The sequence below is a fragment of the Echiichthys vipera genome, assembly GCF_963691815.1.
Source record: "Echiichthys vipera genome assembly, chromosome: 16".
Classification (NCBI taxonomy): Eukaryota; Metazoa; Chordata; class Actinopteri; order Perciformes; family Trachinidae; genus Echiichthys; species Echiichthys vipera.
In genome coordinates this window covers 2,032,639-2,054,941 of record NC_139841.1, presented here as the reverse complement: position 1 = coordinate 2,054,941, position 22,303 = coordinate 2,032,639, and the positions used below count along the sequence as shown (strand labels likewise).

The window sequence follows — 22,303 nt, the reverse complement described above, 5'->3', positions numbered from 1 at the left end:
TAATTTTCTATAAATTACAATAAATTATATTTTAGGACAATTTCACATAAGATAAACATTTTTGGCCCACGGCCTTCCACCCAGATTTATTTTTGGCCCATCATAGGAAAGACATCGGGCACCTCTGTTTTATAAGAAGAATGTGCGGTATAATGTCACCTCACACAGACTTCACACCAGCATAGCCCTATTGAAATCGTGCTGTTCATTATTATTATTATTATTATTCCTCACTGTTTATTCCCCAATTTCGCCCCTTTCCCAAACTGGAAAAGTGGTCCAACTTTTTTTTGGTTGCTCGCACATGGTTGAAGCAAAATGGCGAAACAGCGCCCCCTTCAAACTTTCAAAATCCCCTTAGGGAATTTGGGAAACTTTGTCCCACGCACACGGAAATTGGTACACATATGTACTCACATATGCAAAATAGCCTCTAGCCATCATGACCTCAACCCAACAGGAAGTTGACCATTTTGTTTTTAATTTGTTCTGATAAAAACGAGCTCCTCCCACAGATTTCGCCCGATCGACTTCAAATTTGCTACAGGTCATCTACTGTATGAATGCTGTAAAGCTACGAGTAATGGCCTCTGTGTGGTGACACAATTCCTCACCAAGAAAATAGGTTTGACTTTTTTATGTCTTTAATGAACTCGTATCATCAGGAAAATTAAGATACAGGCTAAGGATGAGTACCTCAATGCCTCTGTATATTTGGCTCATGTTGCCCCCTTGTGTAAACACGAAGTGCCATATTTTACATTGACTGCTTAGCACCGCCTAGTGGCCGAACGAAACATAGCATTTTTTGCCTCCTTCCTGTTTTTTTCTCCCTTCTCGCTTTAGGCCGCAGCCCCGACATGCCTCAGGCCCTGCGGTTGCATGGGAGAGCGAGACTGATTTACAGGTTACACCACGCTCGCAGGCCAGTTCAGACTAACGTTACTAAGGGGAGAGTTTATGAGATGATGACTGCACTCAGGCAATAAAGTTCCAGTAAGCAAGACTGCTTTAATCGTCCTTTATGTATAGTCCAGATAGAGACAGAACGTAAAGAAACATTCTGGCAGCGGAATGCTCATCGAAAATTGACAGAATTAACTAGAAAGTGAAATTGAAACTAGCTAGCAGCAGGCTAACATTAGCCTTACAGACCCCTGGGAAGAAAAAAAAAACCTATGGAAGGGCTAAAACCCCCTGGAACTTTGGCTTTGGACACTGTAATTTCTTCGAACCAAGCTGGCTACTATGTACGCCAGATACTGCAATATGCTGAGGTCAGATTTATCTTCGAAGTGGTCTCTTTTGGGGATGGTGGGGATGGTGGAGCAGTGTTGTGAGAAATCACCATGTTTTTCCTTCTCTCTTTGTGTTCTTAGTCTATGATGTAAATCCTTGGTTTCTGTATGTTCATTAACATAACAGTCGAGCTGTGAATGAGTGCTGGGGGGATTGCGGAGAGGAGTCACATGGAGGTTGCAAATGGTGACATTTGGTGGTCGTAAAACATTGATAACATCTACAATAGTCATGAACATTGGGTAGTGTGTTTGTTGTTATTGTTACTTTGATGTTCTTGTGTTTGTAAGGTGCTTTGATGTGACTGTATATATGCTGAAGCAGGCCCTAAAGGGCCTCCCAGGAGTCTGCATCATAGCAGATGATGTGTTAATCACGGGGGAAGGAGCAACACAAGTGGAGGCAGAAAAGGACCACGATGAGAAAGTAATGCTTTCTAACGAGGTGCAGAGAGCTCACACGCAAGGAAAAACATGTGGGAATGGACAGACATCAATGAAGGGGGGTTTCAAAGACTGAAAGACAAGATCGCTAAAGCACCAGTACTACAGTAGTACAACAAGTTAGAAGAGTTGACACTTCAGTGTGATGCAAAAGACACTGTACTGGGGGCGGCCCTGACACAGAAAGGTAACCCGGTAGCATTTAGTAGTAGGGCACTCACAACAACTGAAAAGGGCTATGCCCAAATAGAGAAAGAATGCTTAGCGTGTTTGGTATATAGTGTTTGGGATGGAAAAGTTCCATCAGTATACTTATGGTAGAGAGGTCACAGTACAAAGCGACCCCAAGCCTCTAGAGAATATACACAGCAAGCCATTACTTGGTGTACCTAAGAGACTGCAGAGAATGCTGCTCAGGCTGCAGCAGTACAATATTAGTGTGACCTACGTTCCAGGCAAGGATATGCTACTTGCAGGCCCACTGAGTAGAGCATACTTACAAGAGAGCACAAAGGGTTAGACAGATATAGAGACTGTGGACATGGTCAGCTACCTGCCCATTTCAGCAGAGAGGCTGTCTGCCATCAGGGAAGATGACAAAAAACAAAATTACAGAGTCTGGCAAACAGAATACTGTCAGGGTGGCCCAAGAGAAAAAAGGACCTACCAAGTGACATCAGGCACTATCACATTTTCCACGATGAACTAATTTTCCCTGGTGGCATAGTGTTCCAAGGAGTAGAAGGATATCTGAGGCGAGCGAGGGAGTGTGTATACTGGCTTGGAATGAACGAGGGGATCAAAACCTTCATCTCCAAATGTGACATGTGTCAGGACTCAAAACAACAAAGGGACACTACACCCACATAACATGGCCACCAGACTCCTAGGAATGGACCTTTTCTCCTTTCACAATAAAGACTATGTGATAACAGTAGATTATTATTCAAACTTTTGGATTGATTATCTACCCAACACTAAGATCAACCCTGTGATAAAAAAACTCAAGACCCACTTTGCCCGACAGGGGATTCCTGACATTGTTATCTCGGATAACAGACCCGGGTCTGACACACCCCTGCATCACAAGAGTTTTAGCACTTCAGCCAGAAGTGGGGTTTTAAACAAAGGACATTGTCGCCAGGATACCTGCAGAGTAATGGAAAGTCGGAGTCAGCGGTAAAGACGGCCAAGCGCCTGATGCTAAAGGTTGCAGCAGCAAGACAGGATTCGTACTTGGCATGCTGGATCATCGCATCACACCGAGTCAGGGCCTTAACACAAGTCCGGCACAGAGACTCCTAAGCAGGAGGACCAGGACCCTGCTTCCCACAAAGGACACTCTGTTGACGCCAGAGGTAACAAACAGCGAACAGGGACAGAAATGCAACAGACAGAGACAAGTACTACAACCGCAAAGCAAAAGACATGGACACACTGAAAAGAGGGGACAGTGTGAGAGCACAGCCCTGTGAAACACACAAGGGCTGGAGACCAACGAGACAGGTCGCCATCTCAGGCGCAATTTCACCACACTTACGCCGACACAAACGCATTCCATACCAAAAGTGGATCAGGCGTCCACACAGCCAGATGGCCCAGCAGAGATCCCAGACATGGACACCAGGTCAGGTCGACAAGTTGTCAGACCCCACTACCTGACGGATTATACTCAGTGATTAGAGAATGGACTGTGAAGAACAAAAAAAAAAGGAATGAAAATGTGTTGTTTTGATGCACCTTGTGAAAACTGATGTCAGGAACTATTGATTTATTGGTGTTTATGTTGTTAGATCTGTGTAAATGAGCAGAACACATATGATACAAAGTTCAGGGAAAGAGACTTACCGGAAAAAAGAAAAAGAAAGACGTAACAATAGGATTGTTTATTTAGGTACTGTACAGGGGACTGATTTACAGGTTACACCGCGCTCGCGGGCAAGTTCAGACTAACGTTACTAAGGGGGGAGTTAATGAGATGATGACTGCACTCAGGCAATAAAGTTCAATTAAGCAAGACTGCTTTAATCGTCCTTTATGTATAGTCCAGATAGAGACAGAACATAAAGAAACATACTTAATGCCAATGTACATAGCATCCTTCAGACACAGCAACTGTAGAGAGAAGGATGTAAAAGCCTGGTCAGATGACAGCGTCTCAGCTCTCCAAGCATGTTTTGACTGCACCGACTGGGACTGATTTTTTGACACTTGTGACAAGGTTGATGAACTCTCTGAAACAGTTTCATCCTCTGGACTCTGTAATCCCAACCAAAAAGATTATTACCTTTCCAAATAATAAACCTTGGGTAACTTAAGAGCTAAAATCAGTTATCAACAAAAAGAAAAAAATATTTTACACAGGTGATCTATTTGAGAAGAAGGCCGTCTCTAGAGAAGTGTTATAGTCAAGGCCAAAATGAATTATACGAACAAAAGAGAAATGCAATTTACCACTAACATTAGAGCATCCTCATCCTCTAACGTTCCATTAATTTCCTGTGGAGGAGGCGGTAGCGCCCAAGATAGCGGTGCGCATCGCTCATATTTGCCTCTCTGTTGCTTCTCTCAACGTTCAAATCAGTTAAACTTTGACCTTGTTGCTGCTGACCTTTAAAAAGTGCAACCAATGAGAAAGAAGCTTTGAGTGTGACATTTACCTTTTCTAGGCAACCAGAGAGCGCCATCAAGCCGTTTAGAAAGATGGAGGAAAAACTTATTGTGTCTGAGTTTCCTGAACTATTTAACGTTACATTAAAGTCGTATCACGATCTGGGAACTAAAAATAATGACTGGAGGTTTATAAGCAGTCACACAAGGTTTGTGAATAGGCAGTTTACGAACTAACGCTTGTTTTATTACAAACGTTGATTTAGCCGTTTGGATTCCATCCTGGACATGGAACAACGGACCAGCTCTTCACTCTCGCAAGGATCCTGGAGGGTTCATGTTCACGAGTGAGGGGACAATGGAGCGTGAGTTTGCCGGGAGAATCGGAGCAGCGGGGGCGGTGTTGCAGTCGCTCTACCGCACTGTAGTGACAAAAAGAGAGCTGAGCCGGAAGGCAAAGCTCTCGATCTACCGGTCGATCTTCGTTCCTACCCTCACCTATGGTCATGAAAGCTGGGTCATGACCGAAAGAACAAGGTCGCGGGTACAAGCTGCCCAAATGGGTTTTCTCAGGAGGGTGTAAATTGTCTGGTGTGCTCAGGAGTCATGATTATAACATTGATAAAATGTTTCTAAAATGCTTCCTACCAGGCAACAGACTTCTGCTGCTTCTGGGAATGTTCTTCTCCCACTCCCCTTGGGGTCTGCATCTGAGAACGCTCTGGTTGGAGGGACATCTAAAGGGCTGGATGAACACTGCTCCACCATCCCCAAAAGAAACGACTTAGAAGATAAATCTGGCCGCAGCATTAGCAGTATCTGGCGTACATGGTAGCCAGCTTGGTTCGAAGAAATTACATTAGAGGTGGACATTCACATCTGGTGCAGGACAAGACAAAGAGTGTGTAAGTTAGAGGAGACTGTTGTTGAGTCCGTGGCTCTATGGTGTGTAGCAGCTGCTGTCTGGTTCAGTGTCTGACAGTGACTATATACTCTGTCTATGACACAACACTTATTTTTCTGCTTTATGCCAGATTTGATTGGCTGTATCAGGATAAAGTCTACATCTATATAGATAAATACCTAACAGTATTCTGTTGATCTAATGCTAAACTAGAGAGCACCATCATGAAAATCAAAACATATCAAAACACTGTATATACATTCCCTCTTTTGTTTGTTCTTTTTTCCGAAAAGGGGAACACAGGACATGTTTTTTCAGACTGTCAGAGCAGATATATGATTTTACCTTTTGTCTGCTAAATGGATAACTAACTAGTTAGGATGACCAGATACAGTCTTCCATAACCCTCAGTTTCCCTCAGTTATTTGTATAAAAGTGAATTAAGCAATGCCTCCATCCGTTTTGTAACAGTTATAATGTCCTTTGAGGTATACAAGAAAATAATGGACTCAGTGGAGGGAATTCATTCTGTGTCCCAGAAATCTTCTATTCTGAATTAGGACCAAGAGGGCAATATACTGTTGGACTGAATAATACAATGGGGATTCCATGGGAATGGGAACAAACTCAGCTTTATGTATAATGGGGCCCAAATTGTCCTAGAGCAATGTGTGAAGACATTATTTGGCCAAAATGATGAAAATTGAATTCCGCTTTTTCAAAATGTTCTTATCTCTATGAAAACATACCTTTACTCATGTGGACGAACTGTTTTGGTGCTTGAAATTAGTTTACCAAAGTCTTAGGTTCACAAAAGTAGTGTAATATATGAACAAACTAGTGGAGACGTGTAAAATGAATGTCTGAAATGGAATTTTGTCAATATTGCTTGAGAAAAAGTGTTGTCTCTCACTCTATTTTCACCATGAGATGAAATGGGACTTCATTCTACATATCTAGCTTCATAGGATGAGTGCAAAAAATAGCAATACAACTGTTTTTCTTCCAAAACCAAATATTTATTACATACACAATTTACAATAATTCCATAATGTGCATGTTTTTTATGCTTCATATATTCAGCTGTGCCATGTGCTGGTGGTGATGGCGGTGGTGCAGGCACCAGACCAGGAACACGGGATGATGTGTTCCTGGTGGCAGATAGAAAAGGATTTCACTATTACATTCAGTATAAAAATCCCATACAAATAAAGAAATGCAGTTCTATGAAAAACAGTTTCATCTGCACAGAACAGTGTGCTGAACTAGTGGCCAAAACATATCCATTCATCTAGACCAGGGGTGTCAAACTACACCAGTAAAGGGCTGCTGTGGCTGCAGGTTTTCATTCCAACCAAGAATGATCCAACAAATCAACTTTGTGAAGACAATTCAGGTGATTGAATAAGTCGAGTCCGGTGTGTTCTTGCTTGGTTGGAATGAAAACCTGCAGCCAGAGCGGCCCTTTACTGGATAAGTTTGACACCAAAGCTCGCTAATTAATAATACAAAACTAAATAACTATTACAGAGTAATACTTTACTAATGGACAGTCAGTTTTGTCAAACAAAGTTCATGACTATTGATACACAGACCAATTTATGCATTGTGCACAGAATCCCACTTTGGCCAATCTGGTCACAATTATGCATCATTTTTGTGAAGTAAAAACACTTACCCATCTTCAAATGGATCTCTATTGTTCCTCTCTGTCGGAGGAATCAACCCTCTGGCCCAGAAGCACCGTAATCCTTGTCGTGGCCAAATCAGTTCCAGAACGGCGCTTGTGTTTTCCACTGTTTTGATCTGCTGCCAGTGTCAGGATTCAGTAAAAGGATCAGACTAACTTGTTGACGGTAGTGGGTGGGTCTTTAGGGATTTTCTGAGTGTCTATTGGTTAGTTTCAAAGAAAATGATAACGGACACCACGGTCCACCAACCGCACACTGTGAAGCAAATGATCCCAGTCACAAGTGGTCTTTCCTGTCCTCTAATTGGCCATGTGAGTGACCTATGAGCTTGCAGTAAAAAATAATGCGGAAGAGGAGAGTCTGCCGTCTCCGGCAATATATAGATCACGTTTGTACGCTGTATAATCGCTAAGATATTGATATAAACAGTGAAAAATCACTATGACGCGCCGGCTTCACGCGTCGACCTCAGAGGGTTAAACAGGTGGCCTGCTGGGCAGTAGGACTCTGTTACTGATTGGCTGCGGGTTTTATCTGGATGCTCCAACGTTTGCCCATCTCGCTGAGTGGCCGCCACAGCTTTCCACTGCATTGCAGCTTGCCACTGGACGCACTTCGGAGCTTTCAGCGTTAGAGGTGCAGTACCACCAACAAGGACTAGAGTCGCTACACTCTCATTCATGGGTTCCCTTCGTCTCATTATGTTCCATTCGGGACAGGCTGCTAAGTAGAGTGTGACACCTTGAGGTAAAATTCAGTTCAGTCTGAGCAAACCAGTTTAAAAAGCAACCTAGTGTAGTTGTAATAACACAGTGCTGCAGTTCATTGTCCTTGAACTCACCCTGATCCAGAACCTGCTCCGCTTTGTTTGTATCCATCTGCAGTCTGTTATCTTGATGATCTTTGTTGGGGGGGACAAAGCGTAGTCAGCCTGTTACTTTTTGAAAAATGTGAATGATGCAAGCTAAATCTAGATCATTTCAATTTATGTTTACATACATTTGTAAGCAGGCATACATGGAGAAAAGTGTGAAAAGTGAGTGTGAACCTTACATTAGCATACGTTGACTTTCTATGCAACAGAAAAATAAAAAAAATAAAATGCTTAATCAAACTCCTGGCTTAAAAACCATAGTCCATAAACCAATTGGTGCTGCCATGGTGGCTACATCTGCTATTTTTTACATCTATATCTATGGTTATCGGTATTAGGGTTTTTCCTGCATTATAAATTTGGAGGCGGCCAGCTCGCTGAAATTGTCTGCCGCCACACTGGAATCTTGATTGAGAATCCCTCTCGCCATTGGTTCTCCCTCATTAAAAATGTCTTGAAAATATTTTTGCATAATTTATAAATTACGTATGAATATTTTGGGAAATTATTTTGAAACACTTAGGCTATTACATGTATTTTGGATTTTAATTTAATTATTTTGAGGCCTAATCAACACAGGTTTGCGGAAGTTCCATTGTCGACGTCACGCAGGCTCGTGGTCGCCAAGTAAAGAGGTTTCCTGCTTGTTCCATCAGCACACATCTATGGCAGCAGCAGACTAGTTAATTTACATAGTCTAATAACAGAACGAGGGGGAATTATGGCACAGAAACGCATTTCTGATTTTTTGGGAAAACCACCACCAGTGAAGAAGAACATTAGTACCGCAACCACGGCAAAGGTAAGCAGCTGCAGTGGGCATCATATTTGACAGGTTTTCTAAGATGGCGCCGCGCTAGTGGCAGCCTCTTACAGCAGCTCTCACTCACGTTTGAGCTCTTTTTTTCTGCTTTTTAGGTGTTTGGGTTTTTGAATGTGCCAGTGCACCATGGAGACCAAAATCGTCGTATTTACTTTGGCATTTCTTCTGTTTTCTGCATTTTTCACATCCGTGTCCGGGCACCGCAATTGCAGTCATGGCCTTATTGTTTACAGTAGAGATCAGTTGTTGACACTCCGCAACACAGTGGTGCTGCCACACGAGAGACCCGATGTTCCTGGTGAACTGAAGAAGAGGAGAAGGGGGAGCAGTGCTGGGGCTTTGCGCCGCACCAGGAGGGGGAGATACAGACACCTCTCCCCGTCCATCATCATGGGGAATGTGAGATCTCTCCCCAATAAGATGGATGAGTAAGCGGCGTTGACCCGGAGGGAATACCGGGAGGCCAGGATCATGGTGTTCACAGAGACATGACTGACTACACCAACCCCACATGGACATGGCTTCAAGCTGCTGCAGGCGGACAGGACGAGGGAGAGCGGTAAGAGGAAAGACGGAGGGCTGGCAGTGTTTGTGAATGATAGATGGTGTAACTCTGGGCACATCACTATTAAGGAGCAACTCTGCTGTAAGGACATCGAACTGTCACGAGAATTTTTGCACGTTATCGTGATAGCATCCCCCCCTCTGCCAACGCTGATGCAGCCTGTGATGTCCTCCACTCTGTCACAAGCAGGCTGCAGACAGAACACCCACAGGCCCCCCTTCTTATCTCTGGGGACTTTAATCATGGCTCTCCATCCTACATTCTGCCAACTTTCACCCAGTATGTTACATGCTGCACCAGAGAGAGTAAAATACTGGACTTGTGGCCCGCACAGTGAAGAGATGGTCCGTCAACTTCTGTTTGGAAAACACCGTACCCACCAGGATGGTGCTTTTCTAACAACAAACCCTGGATTAATCCTGATATCAAGGCTCTCCTGAAGGAGGAAAAGAGGGCCTTTAAGTCAGGAAATAAGGTTAAGCTGAGGGCTGTGCAGAAGAAGCTAAGGCAGAAGATCAGAAAGGGTAAGAGGAAGACGGAGGATCAGCTGCAGCAGATCAACATCAACAGAGTTTGGAGAGGCCTTTAAACCATCTCTGGCCACAAGAAACCAAACTCCCAGGCTGGTGGGGGGGGGGGGGGTCATCGATGGACCTGCTTCGGGGTAGACGACGCCATCATCTTCCTCCAAGCCTGGGAGCACTGTGAAAATCATGTTTTTTGATTTCTCCAGTGCTTTCAACACCATACAGCCTGCACTTCTGGTAGATAGGCTGGAGCGCAACGCACGGGCTAACCAAAAGTGTGTGACGGAGCGTTATCGCAGGTCTTTTCTTCCTGCAGCTGTCAGACTATACAATCAGCACTGCTCCAAGTAGATGACACACACCAAAACAATAATAATAAATAATGACAATTTCAATCATAATGTGCAATACTCTTATTTTTCCTCTGTGCCTTAGTGTAAATTTCTAAATTTAAAATACTTAAAATTTCTGTATATATTGTTCCTGTTATTCTTATATTTGTATAATTCCCTGTGTTTAAATTGTTCATATTTTTTCTATATTTTTTCTACAATGTAATCTTTCTTATTGATGCTTCTTCCATGTGTGCTATCTACTTTATCTGTGGGACTAATAAAGGAATATCTTATCTTACCGTATCCTAAAGCTCCAGCCACAAACAACAGCTGTGTGTTCAGAGACAGAAAAACGTATTATTCAGTTCACCGTCCCCTCATGAGAGAGTTTATCTCCACGACCCCAGAATAATGACTGTAGTGACTATTGATTTTAATGTTAAAATTTGAGTGTCTGGTCAAGTGAATCACTGAGATGTCCCATAGGTCAGTGAAGTTACATTTTGGTTTTGAGCTGCTGTAAACCTGTAGTTGGTTGAGAGAAGAAGGGGATTGGCCGTGGAAATAGCGGTTGTGGGACGGTAATGAGCTAGGAGCTAGTGTGTAAAGAGGGTTTTAAGGTTGTTCTGTTTTAGCATTGGCTACAGCTCACGGTAGCCTGTGTTCAGTCAGAAATAACGCTGCAAAAAACTGGATAAAGACTCACCATCTGATCACTGAGGGAAGCTACAATAATAATGTAAACAGAACAGTAACTGTTTTAGTTCTTGGGCTGTGGGTGACAGAGTTGTATGAATGACAAAGGTCAGGTGGACGTTGTTTTGTGCACATAACGTTAGTTCAGTATTCAGTGGCTGCACCTGTTTCTTGACGAGCGTGCACGTTTCAGCTCTCGTGAACGCGTATGCGCAAATTTTTTGCTCCCCTACCCGCCTCAGCCCAAATTCTGGCCAGAAAAAACCCTGGGTATGCAACATAAACAATATTGAATGCCTTTGTACCTGCTGAGTGCCCCATATGCATCATAGAGTGCATATGACCTGGACTGACAGCGATGGGAACATTTGCCTCAGCTGGAATATGTTGAAACAGCTCTTTGGAGCCAGACTCCATGCAGTTCATGTAGGGGATGGCTTGTTTGCTGTCCATGTAGTACATTATGTAAAAGTTGCACATTTCATCATCAGAGGTACCGCTGCAGACAAAACAGAATCTATGTATAAGTATCTAGGGATGAATACAGCTTTTCAGTACTATATCTGTATTATTAACACTTGCCCAATATATAATCATACTGTAACTGCTGAACAGTTTCATCTTTAGAGCCCTGTTGATAAACTAGCAATAGTCACTGACAACTGAGAACTGACAAGTTTATCTTTTAACTGTTAACTATCATGCTCAGTACATACCTTGGTCACAATCCTTTAACAATCCCTTTAAAAGGGATGCTCATCAAAACGTTTGCTAATGTTATGTGTTGATGTAAACAGGATATTGGCCAATATCTCTTCATCAGACTGTTTCACCAACGGTCTTTATCAGTATCAGTCTTAAAAGGGAAATTCACTCACTCATACACAAGCCATCAAGACAATTTTTTTTGTGTCATCTAAGCTCATCTCATCTTGAACCGCTTATCCGGGGTCGGGTCGCGAGGGATCCCGAGGCGTTCCCAGGCCAGTGTGGAGATATAATCTCTCCACCTAGTCCTGGGTCTTCCCCGAGGTCTCCTCCCAGCTGAACGTGCCTGGAACACCTCCCCAGGGAAGCGCACAGGGGGCATCCTTACTAGATGCCTGAACCACCTCAACTGGCTCCATTCAACGCAAAGGAGCAGCGGCTCTACTCCGAGTTCCTCAAGGATGGCTGAACATCTCACCGTATCTATAAGAGAGACTCCAGCCACCCTCCTGAGAAAACCCATTTCGGCCGCTTGTACCCGTGATTTTTTTTGTGTAACAACTATTAATGGAGAAATTTGGTAGGGTTGCTAACAGCTGAATGAGGCTAACACTGATGAGCACCAACATCGTAGTTAGTGAACTCGGAGTTTATTAAAAGAGTGTTTTGAAAAACTTACCTACTGGCCCCTGTACCAGCTCCTCTCATAGTAAAGTCCATTCAAGTCAATTACCAAAGTCAATCCAAAAGAAGGAGCCCATTGGTGCTTTGTTTTCTAGGTACTCTGATCATGCTACTGCAGAGGGTTGGTGTTATTTTGAGCAGTATTATTGGTTAAAAAGCCGTCTTAATACCATAACCATGTTTCCCAGAGCTAATTAGTGTTAGTCGCACTAGGCTGTTAGCGACTGTCCGGGATTTCTCCGTTAATAGTTTATACACAAAGAAATTGTCTCAATGGCTTATTTGATGAGTATATTTGCCGAAAAAGACCGTGAGGTGATTTTACACTGAAATTACACTTTAAAAAGCAGCTCAGGCTGTGAAGATCTCTAAGCATAAGGCTGTGTGTATTACATATGACCCTTATTCATCTCAATAAGACCACTGCAATGATACAGTAATGTCATCCAGCATTAACTGTGGTGGCCAAACAATTATGTGCAAGCAGACATTGTCTTCTCTATAGCATTATTAACCTCTGTGCAATGTGATAGTGATAAGTCTTAAGACTCATAAATACATTGCTCATACTGGCCTTACTGGATCTTATTTCATCATCTCATTAGCACTCAAGGAACAACCTCACATCATTGCTTTTGGTATGAAAGCCTGGTTATAATGCTTTCTTCTCCTTAAGTGCACACAGTAAATACAATATTTACAAAGCTGTAACACTGCATGAGCAATCAGACAGCCCAGCTCATATATTATTCAAGTGGTTAAAGAAACTAAACCTAAACTAAAAAAAGTACTTTTGAGTTATAGCAAGCTACAATGTGGTATATAATGTTTTAGGTGCATTGGGTTATATACAGTAAGAGAACTCACCCGATATACGTTTTAGAGGTTCTGCCCTCCCCAGTAAACACACATCTGGCTGCAATAGTGTCACCATACTTCACATTCAGCTCCTCATTAGCAGGATAGAAAGCCTGGAGAGAAAACACATACAAGAGCAAACAGTCAGGATTAGGGCTGTGCAATATGACGATACGTATCGTACAGTGGTGATTGCTCTAAGACTGCAAGGGAAGTACAGCTTCCTCTAAAATATCACAAAAAAAAAAAAAAAAGTGGTAAAATATGTACTGAAGTGTGAACATTTCATTGACTAAATACGCGCTAGAAAGCCTTCATCTTTTGATCAGAATCAGCTCCTTATCACAGGTAACCGGAGCAACTTCCTTCTCATTCACCCCCACAGCACAACAGCTCTTTACACAGTCGGACGCTCAGCTTCTTCTGACTTCAATGGGGAAGCGTAGAGCGGGTTGTTCCACTGCAGCCAAACTAGAGGGTCATTGGATAAGTGCTGGGCTTTGTCCCGCCCATCGGACGTTCAGCGTCTCTGGGGGTCTATGGGACAGTGGGCTGGCCCAGAAGCTCGGCTTTTGCATGATGATTGGATGAGCTGTCTGAGACGGAATCTTTTTTTTGATTGACAGCTAAATGAGCGAATCAGCGATCTTGAAAAAAAAAACATCCAGCGGCGCATTTTGCAAGTTTTACATTCCGTTGTTCTGAACTGATCTGGAGACTTTAAGATCCCCAGCAACTTTGTCTTTGTTAAAAACAACTAGCATTGTGTTTGGCGACTCTGTTCTGTCACTCTGCGGTTTCTTTCCCCAACAAGCAGCGGCAGCTGAGGACACTGGTCCAGGTCCTGGAAAAGACGCCTAGTTGGTACGACACGGTCACAGATAATTTTCTTGAAAAGGAACGAGGGTTAGAATTTACATATAAATAAACAAACACATTTATGATGTAGGCCGAAAAAATTTGCTTCCCCTCCTTGAAAGACCAGCAACCACCACTGGTATCGTATCACAATAGAAAAATGTCTATCATTTTATAATTTGTTCTATGATTTATCTCGCAGTGTAATGAATCATGCACTTTACAGGCTGAGGGGTGTGTGAAGATGAAGTGAGCTGTGAGCCACAGCATGAATCTGAAAGGAGTCGCTCTGTGCGTTATTAGCTCGGCCATAAACTGTGTTTCTCTCTTCATTAAATCACCGGAAAACAACTGTAACACACACACACACAGACCAGTCTACACACACCAGAAGCACCAAACACACACTCCGTGTGTGACTCCGACACAGGCTGCAGTGTTTCAGTTGAATTAAAAATGATCGGCTAGTTACGGCTTTGCCGTAAGTCCGACAGTCTAACACAGTGCTGTGAAAGTGAAACTACAGTTCTAAATATACCATATGCTCGACTAATAAATAATCCAAAAATGAACTGGGAAAAGGCATTTTATTTGCCTTCTGATGTGAGAACATACCTGTGGTAGCTGAGGGGACTGTCTCCCAATCAGGCTCCACCTCCCGTCTCGGATCCTGTAGCCACTGACCACTTTACCTGTGACAATAACACACCTCCAGGTTACCACTGCTACTGATAAATGGTGCTCTGAAACGGACTGCTTAATTCTCTGATGTGACTCACCGAGGTGATGTGTGTGGGTCCTGAAGGCAAACGGGTAGATGGGATATGAAGTGTAATCACAGGCGATGTCTGCATTTGTAACTAACAAAGAAAAATCGAGTGATATTAATTTGCGATCATTGTACCACCCCATGTCAGCCCCTCTTGTTAAATGGTAAATTAATTTGAACTTATAAACGCCTTTCTAGTCTTCTGACTACTCAAGGGCGCTTTCACACTACTTGTCACATTTACCCATTCACACAAACATTCACACTGATGGCAGTGGACATCTACATAGCAGCAACATTTAAAAGTGGAGTGCTGTACACCAATTCGTACAGGGGCTGTTAGGGCTGGGTAATGTACCAATACAAAATAAATGTAACTGCTTTAATTAAACATCTTCCACTACCAATGGTAATCAATGGGATTTTATGTGTGAACACAGTGTAGATGAAATGAGAGAATGTTTGCACAGCTTTCTTTTTTATTCAGGTTTTTCAAAGAAAAAATCTGATAAGCCTGCCTGAGGGGAGCTAATGTTATCATAATGGCATTCTCAGGACGATTTCTTCCTCTCAACCATGACTCCGACACCAGCATAGATGCAGGAGTTTGACATCCTTGTTAAGCAATGAACTGTTAAAAACATGGTGGCATTGATAAAAGGAACTGATAAGCTTAGAGGCATGCAATTCCAGTTTCGATTCCAATATGTTACCGGTTCTCAACTGGAACTGGTACTTGCTTCCTATCCCTAAGTACAATAAGGCATTGGTATTTTAATTAAATCTAACTGCTGGACAAGAACATTGCCTAAATAAAGCACATACTAGCGAGGAGAGGATGCTGCCATTAGACCTTACAACAGCTGTATGAACCTCAGACTGTAGGTGTTTTTATACAGAAAAGCCGTCACATTGACGGCTATTTGATGTCCCGTCTATGTAAAACCAAGGATAACATTCCTCTTTTCCCAAAAGCCGGCTTTCTGAGATAGACGTAGCCTTGACATATGACGTGACGTGAAGCACAAAGTTGCGCTCCTGGTCATGTTGAACTTTTTCCTCTTTTCTGTCTTTCTCTGCCACAGGCTAATCCTGGCGGTTGATGTGACCACCAGGTGATGACTTGCCGTCTCGTTCCTGTGGTTTGCAGTTCACATCATCGACACCTCCGCCTAATGTGCCGGCAAGCCGCAAAACTCTAATTACATGGAAATCGGGCCGCCAACATATGTAGGGTCCAGGCTGGCACATTGGGGGGCTAAATCAGACCTACAATATGCTGCGATCTGTCAGAATACGCGGATCACGACACGCACGCACGCTCACTATACTATATTACTGCTCCATTGCTCCTTATACTATGTTTCATTCTCCTCACTATAGATCATAATGTACCATATTATGTTAATATGACATAATGAATCTTGCTTAATATTCTAAAATATTGATACAGGCAAACACTGTTTTCCATAACTCAACCCTACCATATATCAGGCTGTTGTACACTTTACATAGACCTGTTTACTCTGCTGTTCATCAATCCATCATGGATTCATCATCATCTGTTATATTCATAGCCATAAAAACATTAACAGTCGTGTTTCTCATTGTCTCACAGCTGTCATTACCAATATTCATATCATTTATCATATTTACCACCATAATTATTATCATTATCATATTCTATCACCTTAGCTGTACTTGTTTCTGATAGGCAGTTCCATTCTGGATTACTTTCTAGCCTGGCAAAATACTCAAAAGTAATTTAGCTTATTTTAGCTGCAATGCAATGCTGATTAAAACCAGAAATTACACAGCAGCTCTCCCTCTTGCCTTGTCAGAGAAAAAAACAAACAACGCAGAAATGATGGCTTGACCATGTCTTCCAAACTAACCTATGGGATTAATTAAATATGTTTGAGCTTGACAAATTTACATCTAGGAGAAAATACAGCAAACATACCTCTTTTTCCTGGAAGGATAGCTGTATCCACAGACATGAGCAGGTATATGCCAGCAATGAATGGCTGCCTTTAAGGAGGGCACAAAAATTCAAAGTTCGAGGGTAGGGGACACATTTTCATCACTTTCCCCCTGACAGTTCCTTCTATTCCTTCTAGTCAAGTCTACATTTACATTATTTCTGATGGTCTAAAAGGAAACACACAAAGTCACTCTAAGAACAAGGACACTCTTTTTTCATAAAAGCACTGCTTTTCACAGTTCCCTTTACTTGTTATATCAGCAATCAACAAAAAGGTTCATGTTTTTAAGTTAATACTCACGGTTTAAATGTCATTCTTAAGGTAAGTCCTGAACAGTCTCTATGGTTGTCTGTAGGACAAAAAACATTAGATTCAATTTTTTTCACTCATAAACTATTTCAATTCAAACTCAAACATTCATAAAGGTCAATAGTGATGCTTAGTTTAGTGTGTTGTAATCTGGAGTCTTGAAGTCGTGGTTTTCACACTCCCTGACTGACCCGCAACAGGGTGTCACCCACTACAAGATAATTCACCAGGAGTATGTAACATGGTTTATGCCACAGAACCAGTCTTAGTCTTTCACAATCAACCTGGAAAACTGTGCAGCCAATTATACTTGTTATAGTGTACCAATGCTGGTCCGTACTCTGAATTTCTGCCTGAATTCTCAGAGTTTCTGTCAAATGTGGTCCTTAAATCTGATAAAGTAATCATTGTAGGAGATTTTAATATTCACGTGGACGTTGATAACAATAGCCTTAGTATTGCGTTTATCTCTCTATTAGATTCGATTGGTTTTAGTCAGAGTGTACATAAACCTACTCACTGTTTTAATCACATCCTCGACCTTGTTTTGGCTTATGGTGTGATTAACAGTCTTTCCATTTTATAAGGCCATTATTTAATAACTTTTGAATTTATATTACAGGACTACTCACCTCATGGCAAAAGTTTCTACACTAGATGTTTATCTGATAGTGCTATAACTAAATTTAAGGAAGTAATTAGTTTGGCAAGAAAGTCAAAAAACATATAAGAAGGCCCTCCGTATTGCCAGAGCAGCCTACTACTCATCTTTAATAGAGGAGAATAAGAACAATCCTAGATTTCTTTTCAGCCCTGTAGCCAGGCTGACAGAGAGCCACAGCTCTATTGAGCAATGTATTCCTATAACCCTCAGTAGTAACGACTTCATGACCTTCTCAAATGAGAAAAAATTACAACTGTTAGAGACAAAATCAACTCGCTTGGCACCAATTTTTCTTCAAACTCAGGAACCTTAGAAACAATTGTACGACCTGATGTATACTTGGACTGCTTTTCTACAGTTGACCTTAGCAAATTAACCTCTACTATTTCGGCATCAAAGCCTTCTACTTGTCTCCTAGACTCTATTCGAACTAGATTACTTAAAGAAGTTTTACCTTTAGTTAGTATTCCTGTTTTAGATATGATTAATATGTCTTTATCAGCAGGTTATGTACCACAGTCTTTTAAAGTAGCTGTAATTAAACCTCTTCTTAAAAAGCCCAGTCTATATAGACAACTATAGACCTATATTTAACCTCCTCTTTGTCTCTAAGATCCTCAAGAAATTTGTCGCCAATCAGCTGTGTGACTTTTTACATAATAATGAGTTATTTGAGGACTTCCAGTCAGGATTTAGATCGTATCATAGCACTGAGACAGCACTGGTAAAAATTACTAGTGACCTTCTAATAGCTTCAGACAAAGGACTTGTCTCTGTACTTGTTTTACTAGATCTTAGTGCGGCCTTCGACAATATTGACCATCGCATCCTGTTACAGAGACTGGAGCCTCTAATTAGCATTAAAGGAACTGCATTAAGCTGGTTTAAGTCTTATTTATCAGATAGAGCTAAAGTTAGTCACAGAGTCCCACAGGGTTCTGTCCTTGGACCGATTCTATTCACCTTATATATGCTTCCCTTAGGTAATATTATAAGGAAGCACTCCATAAATTTTCAATGTTATATTGAAATAAAAACCTGGATGACCTGCAATTTCCTCATGTTAAACTCAGATAAAACTGAAGTTATTGTACTTGGCCCCGAAGGACTCCGACACTCAATATCTAAAGATATTGTTACTCTGGATGGTGTTGTGTTGTCCTCCAGCGCCGCAGTAAGTTATCTTGGTGTCATTTTTGAGAAAGCTAGAAAACTAGTCCATGCATTTGTTACTTTTAGGCTGGACTATTGCAACTCCTTATAATCAGGCTGGTCCAATAAGTCTAAGAGAATGTTAAGAGTTAAGAGTCTCCAATTGGTCCAAAATGTTGAAGCTTGTATACCGACTAAAATAAAAATGGAAGAGAACATATTTCTCCTGTATTAGCATCTTTGCACTGGCTACCTATAAAATCTAGAATAGAATTTAAAGTCCTTCTCCTTGCCTACAAAGCTCTTATTGGTCAGGCTCCGTCATATCTTAAAGAGCTCATAGTACTGTATTACCCGACTAGATCGCTGCGCTCTGAGAATGCAGGGCTACCTGTCGTTCCTAGAGTCTCCAAAAGTAGAATGGAAGGCAGAACCTTCAGCTACCAAGCTCCTCTCCTGTGGAACAAACTCCCAAGTGTTTTTTCGGGAGGCAGACATGTCCCCATATTCAAAAGTAAACTTGAAACTTTCCTTTTTGATAAAGCTTGTAGTGAGGGCTTATGAGCCCTTAATAATGCTGCAATAGGACTTGTCCGCCGGGGGATAATCCTGTTGCTGATACTCTGAGCTTCTCTCCTCTCTGTCTGTATCATTCATGTCTCATCAATGCATGTTACTAATTCAACTTCTTCCCCGGAGTGGTTTGTGCTTTGTCGTCTCACAGGTCTCGTGGTGGTGCCTGCTGCCTTGGTCCTGCATGACGCTTCCTGCTGCTATTATTACTATTACTCATATATTCTATCATTAGTTTTAAAAATTGTTATATTCACAGCCATAAAGACATTATCAATCATATTACTAGTATTGCCATCTGTTATAATTACTACTCGTATCATTAGATTATATTTACCATTATTATTCATTTTTCTTAATTGCAATAGTTTATACTATTCATATCCCTCTGGCATATTAACTGCCATAGCTTGTTATTCGTATTCACATTACTATAGCGATTATTATAGTTAACGTTAAGTTTGTGTTTTTTTGCAACCAAAAATGTGGCCTGAAGGTGGTGCTCGATAAAAAGTCAGAGGATTACCTAAGTTAATACAATTCATCCTGAAGCGGGCACACCAGGTGAGTACAAACCTTCATGTGAATCCAACCAATATATGATGAGACATGTTACTCAAACCTACAAATGTGGACCATGTGATGGCGCTAGACGGAAAGTTCATTCTGGACCAGAATTCTGCCTCTGGCCACAGCTATAACTGACGCGGAGGCATGATCAAATTTGTGTGTGCACTCACCTCTGAAAGCAACGACATCTCCATAGTGGATCTGCAGCACAAAGTGGGTAATTCTTGAGTTTCTTCCGACTTTAAACCCAACATCTGATGAGACAACAGATAAGAACAGAGGTTAGAGAAAGACATGAGAGACGTGGAGATGTAAACAACGGACATAAGGTAGAAAAACTGTACATAAAAACCATACTTGACCAATCAGGAGGGACTTGGTAAATAGTAAATGGACTTGTACTTATATAGCGCCTTTCTAGTCTTCTGACTACTCAAGGCGCTTTCACACCACTTGTCACAGTCACCCATTCACACTGATGGCAGTGGACATCAGTGTCTTGCCCAAGGACACTTCGACGTGTGGATCAGAGGAGCTGGGGAATCGAACCACCGATCTATCGAATAGAGGATGACCCACTGTCCCCATCGGTACAAGTACAGGATCTGTCTTCACCTCATGTTTTTTCAGTAAAAATATTTTCTAGTAAAGAAATAGTCCCTATATAAACTGTAGGCTGTGAGGGATGTGGATTATGAAGAGCAAAAGCAGAAAGTGCCAGAAACATAGCAAATGAAAACACTAGAATTGCACCGATCAAGTTTTTTCTGATCCAATCCAATACCGAAACCTGGGCTGAGCGTATCGGCCGATACCCAATACCGATCTGATCCTACTGTTGAATGACTGAACTGTATACCTTGCCATGTGAGTGAAGGCATATGGCTTGACATAAACATTTAGCCTTGTTAAAAAAAAGGTAACAAATTAACACAGATATAAACGCACTTATTATATATTGACAAATAACAAAATGTACATTAGCAGCAAAAATAAATAAGGTAATGATATTAATAAAAAACAAATTACTGGATCAGATGCTGGATCAGCCTCATTCATCCGATATCCGATTGATTTAATTAGTCTATATCGGAAGCCATATCTGATCAGGGTAAAACACCCGGCTCTGACGGCTCAAACAAATGTGCGCTTTTACACACTGGTGGCAACAAATGTTGAAGAGGTGAAAGAGTGTCAGAAATGCTTTTCATTAATGTCAGCACCACATAATAAAAAGGCTTAACAAGTTTATTTATTTATAGTGTAAAATGTCTCAGTACTACTCAGTATCTCAGCACATGGCTAGATACAACTTGAGGTCAGTGAATACAGAAAATGTGACTTGTAGTAATCATTGAGACATACCTTTGGGTAATTTAGTAGGTGGTGCATTCCGAGCCCAGGCATACATAATGGATGCTTCATCCTCACACGTGCCCTGTACACTGCCACAATCCCTTGAGATAGAAGCAACACAATGAATACAACTTAGAGCAGGGTCATAAATATGGCCCGCTGGCCAGAAGCAGTCAGCCTAAGGGTCCAATCTGTGTGTGTTTGTTTGTTTTTGTTTCTTGTCTAAGTTCTTGAGTCGTTTAGCCGTCTGCCTTTACCTTGAACTGTTTTGATGCTGTACCTGTGTGTTGTGGGTGTGGGTTTTCTAAGAAAAATAGGCCAGTTCCTGTTTTTTCAAAGATGTCAATGAAGCCAGTGGGCTTGGCGTGTTCACTGCACCTTTTTTTTATTAAAAGGAATATTCAGCGCTACCATCAGACTCATCATAGTGAAAGATAAAAAGAAATTTGCAAGAATGACTGAGAACAATGAAGATAAATTAACTGTTGGAATGTTTGAGGATGCATGGACGGACAAGTAGAGGCATAAATAGATGACCAGCAGTCCAGATTATACTAACAAAGAGAAGAAAGGGCTCCTTTTCACCACGTTATTATATTTTTAGTTTGAGAGAAAGGGACAGCAGCGGGTTGAACTCTATTAACCCAATGAATTTTTACTTGTAATTGACTAAAAAAGCTTATAATCAAACATGTTTTACCGGAAGTTATTTTAACCAGCTTTGATGTAGTTAGATGTAATACATCCTGCTGGTGTTAGGTGCACCACTGACACAATAAAAAAACAATGCTACATCCTAGCACTGCTGAACAGTCCTACTAGTTGCTACAACAGGATGTAGTAATAGTGCTGACTATTCATGGTGATTAAACAGCCTCTGTGCCTGTGCTAAAAGTGTATATTACCAGTAGCTGCTGGTGGACACAGGAGTCTGGCAGCCAAACAGAATCATGTGATGAACTGTGTCCATACTGGCACGAGGTATGAAGTCCACTGAGGAAGAAAAGTACTGTGGTTAAAATATTTCATGTTATTAAATGCTTGAGTTAG

At 41.7% G+C, this 22,303-nt stretch overlaps 1 protein-coding gene across 4 annotated transcripts in view; it reads right to left on the bottom strand.

The window, feature by feature from the left end:
- Positions 1-22,303, bottom strand: part of pam (peptidylglycine alpha-amidating monooxygenase) — a 73,202-nt gene that overhangs the window by 34,215 nt on the left and 16,684 nt on the right. For all 4 annotated transcript variants that reach the window (XM_083929626.1, XM_083929627.1, XM_083929628.1 and 1 more), the window contains exons 5-14: positions 22,159-22,246; positions 21,263-21,354; positions 20,068-20,151; positions 16,930-16,978; positions 16,608-16,675; positions 14,655-14,735; positions 14,491-14,567; positions 13,027-13,130; positions 11,073-11,266; positions 7,789-7,848 (exon numbers count right to left, since the gene is read on the bottom strand). In XM_083929626.1, the coding sequence (XP_083785752.1) occupies positions 7,789-7,848; positions 11,073-11,266; positions 13,027-13,130; positions 14,491-14,567; positions 14,655-14,735; positions 16,608-16,675; positions 16,930-16,978; positions 20,068-20,151; positions 21,263-21,354; positions 22,159-22,246 (897 nt within the window). The remainder of the gene's footprint in view (positions 1-7,788; positions 7,849-11,072; positions 11,267-13,026; positions 13,131-14,490; positions 14,568-14,654; positions 14,736-16,607; positions 16,676-16,929; positions 16,979-20,067; positions 20,152-21,262; positions 21,355-22,158; positions 22,247-22,303) is intronic.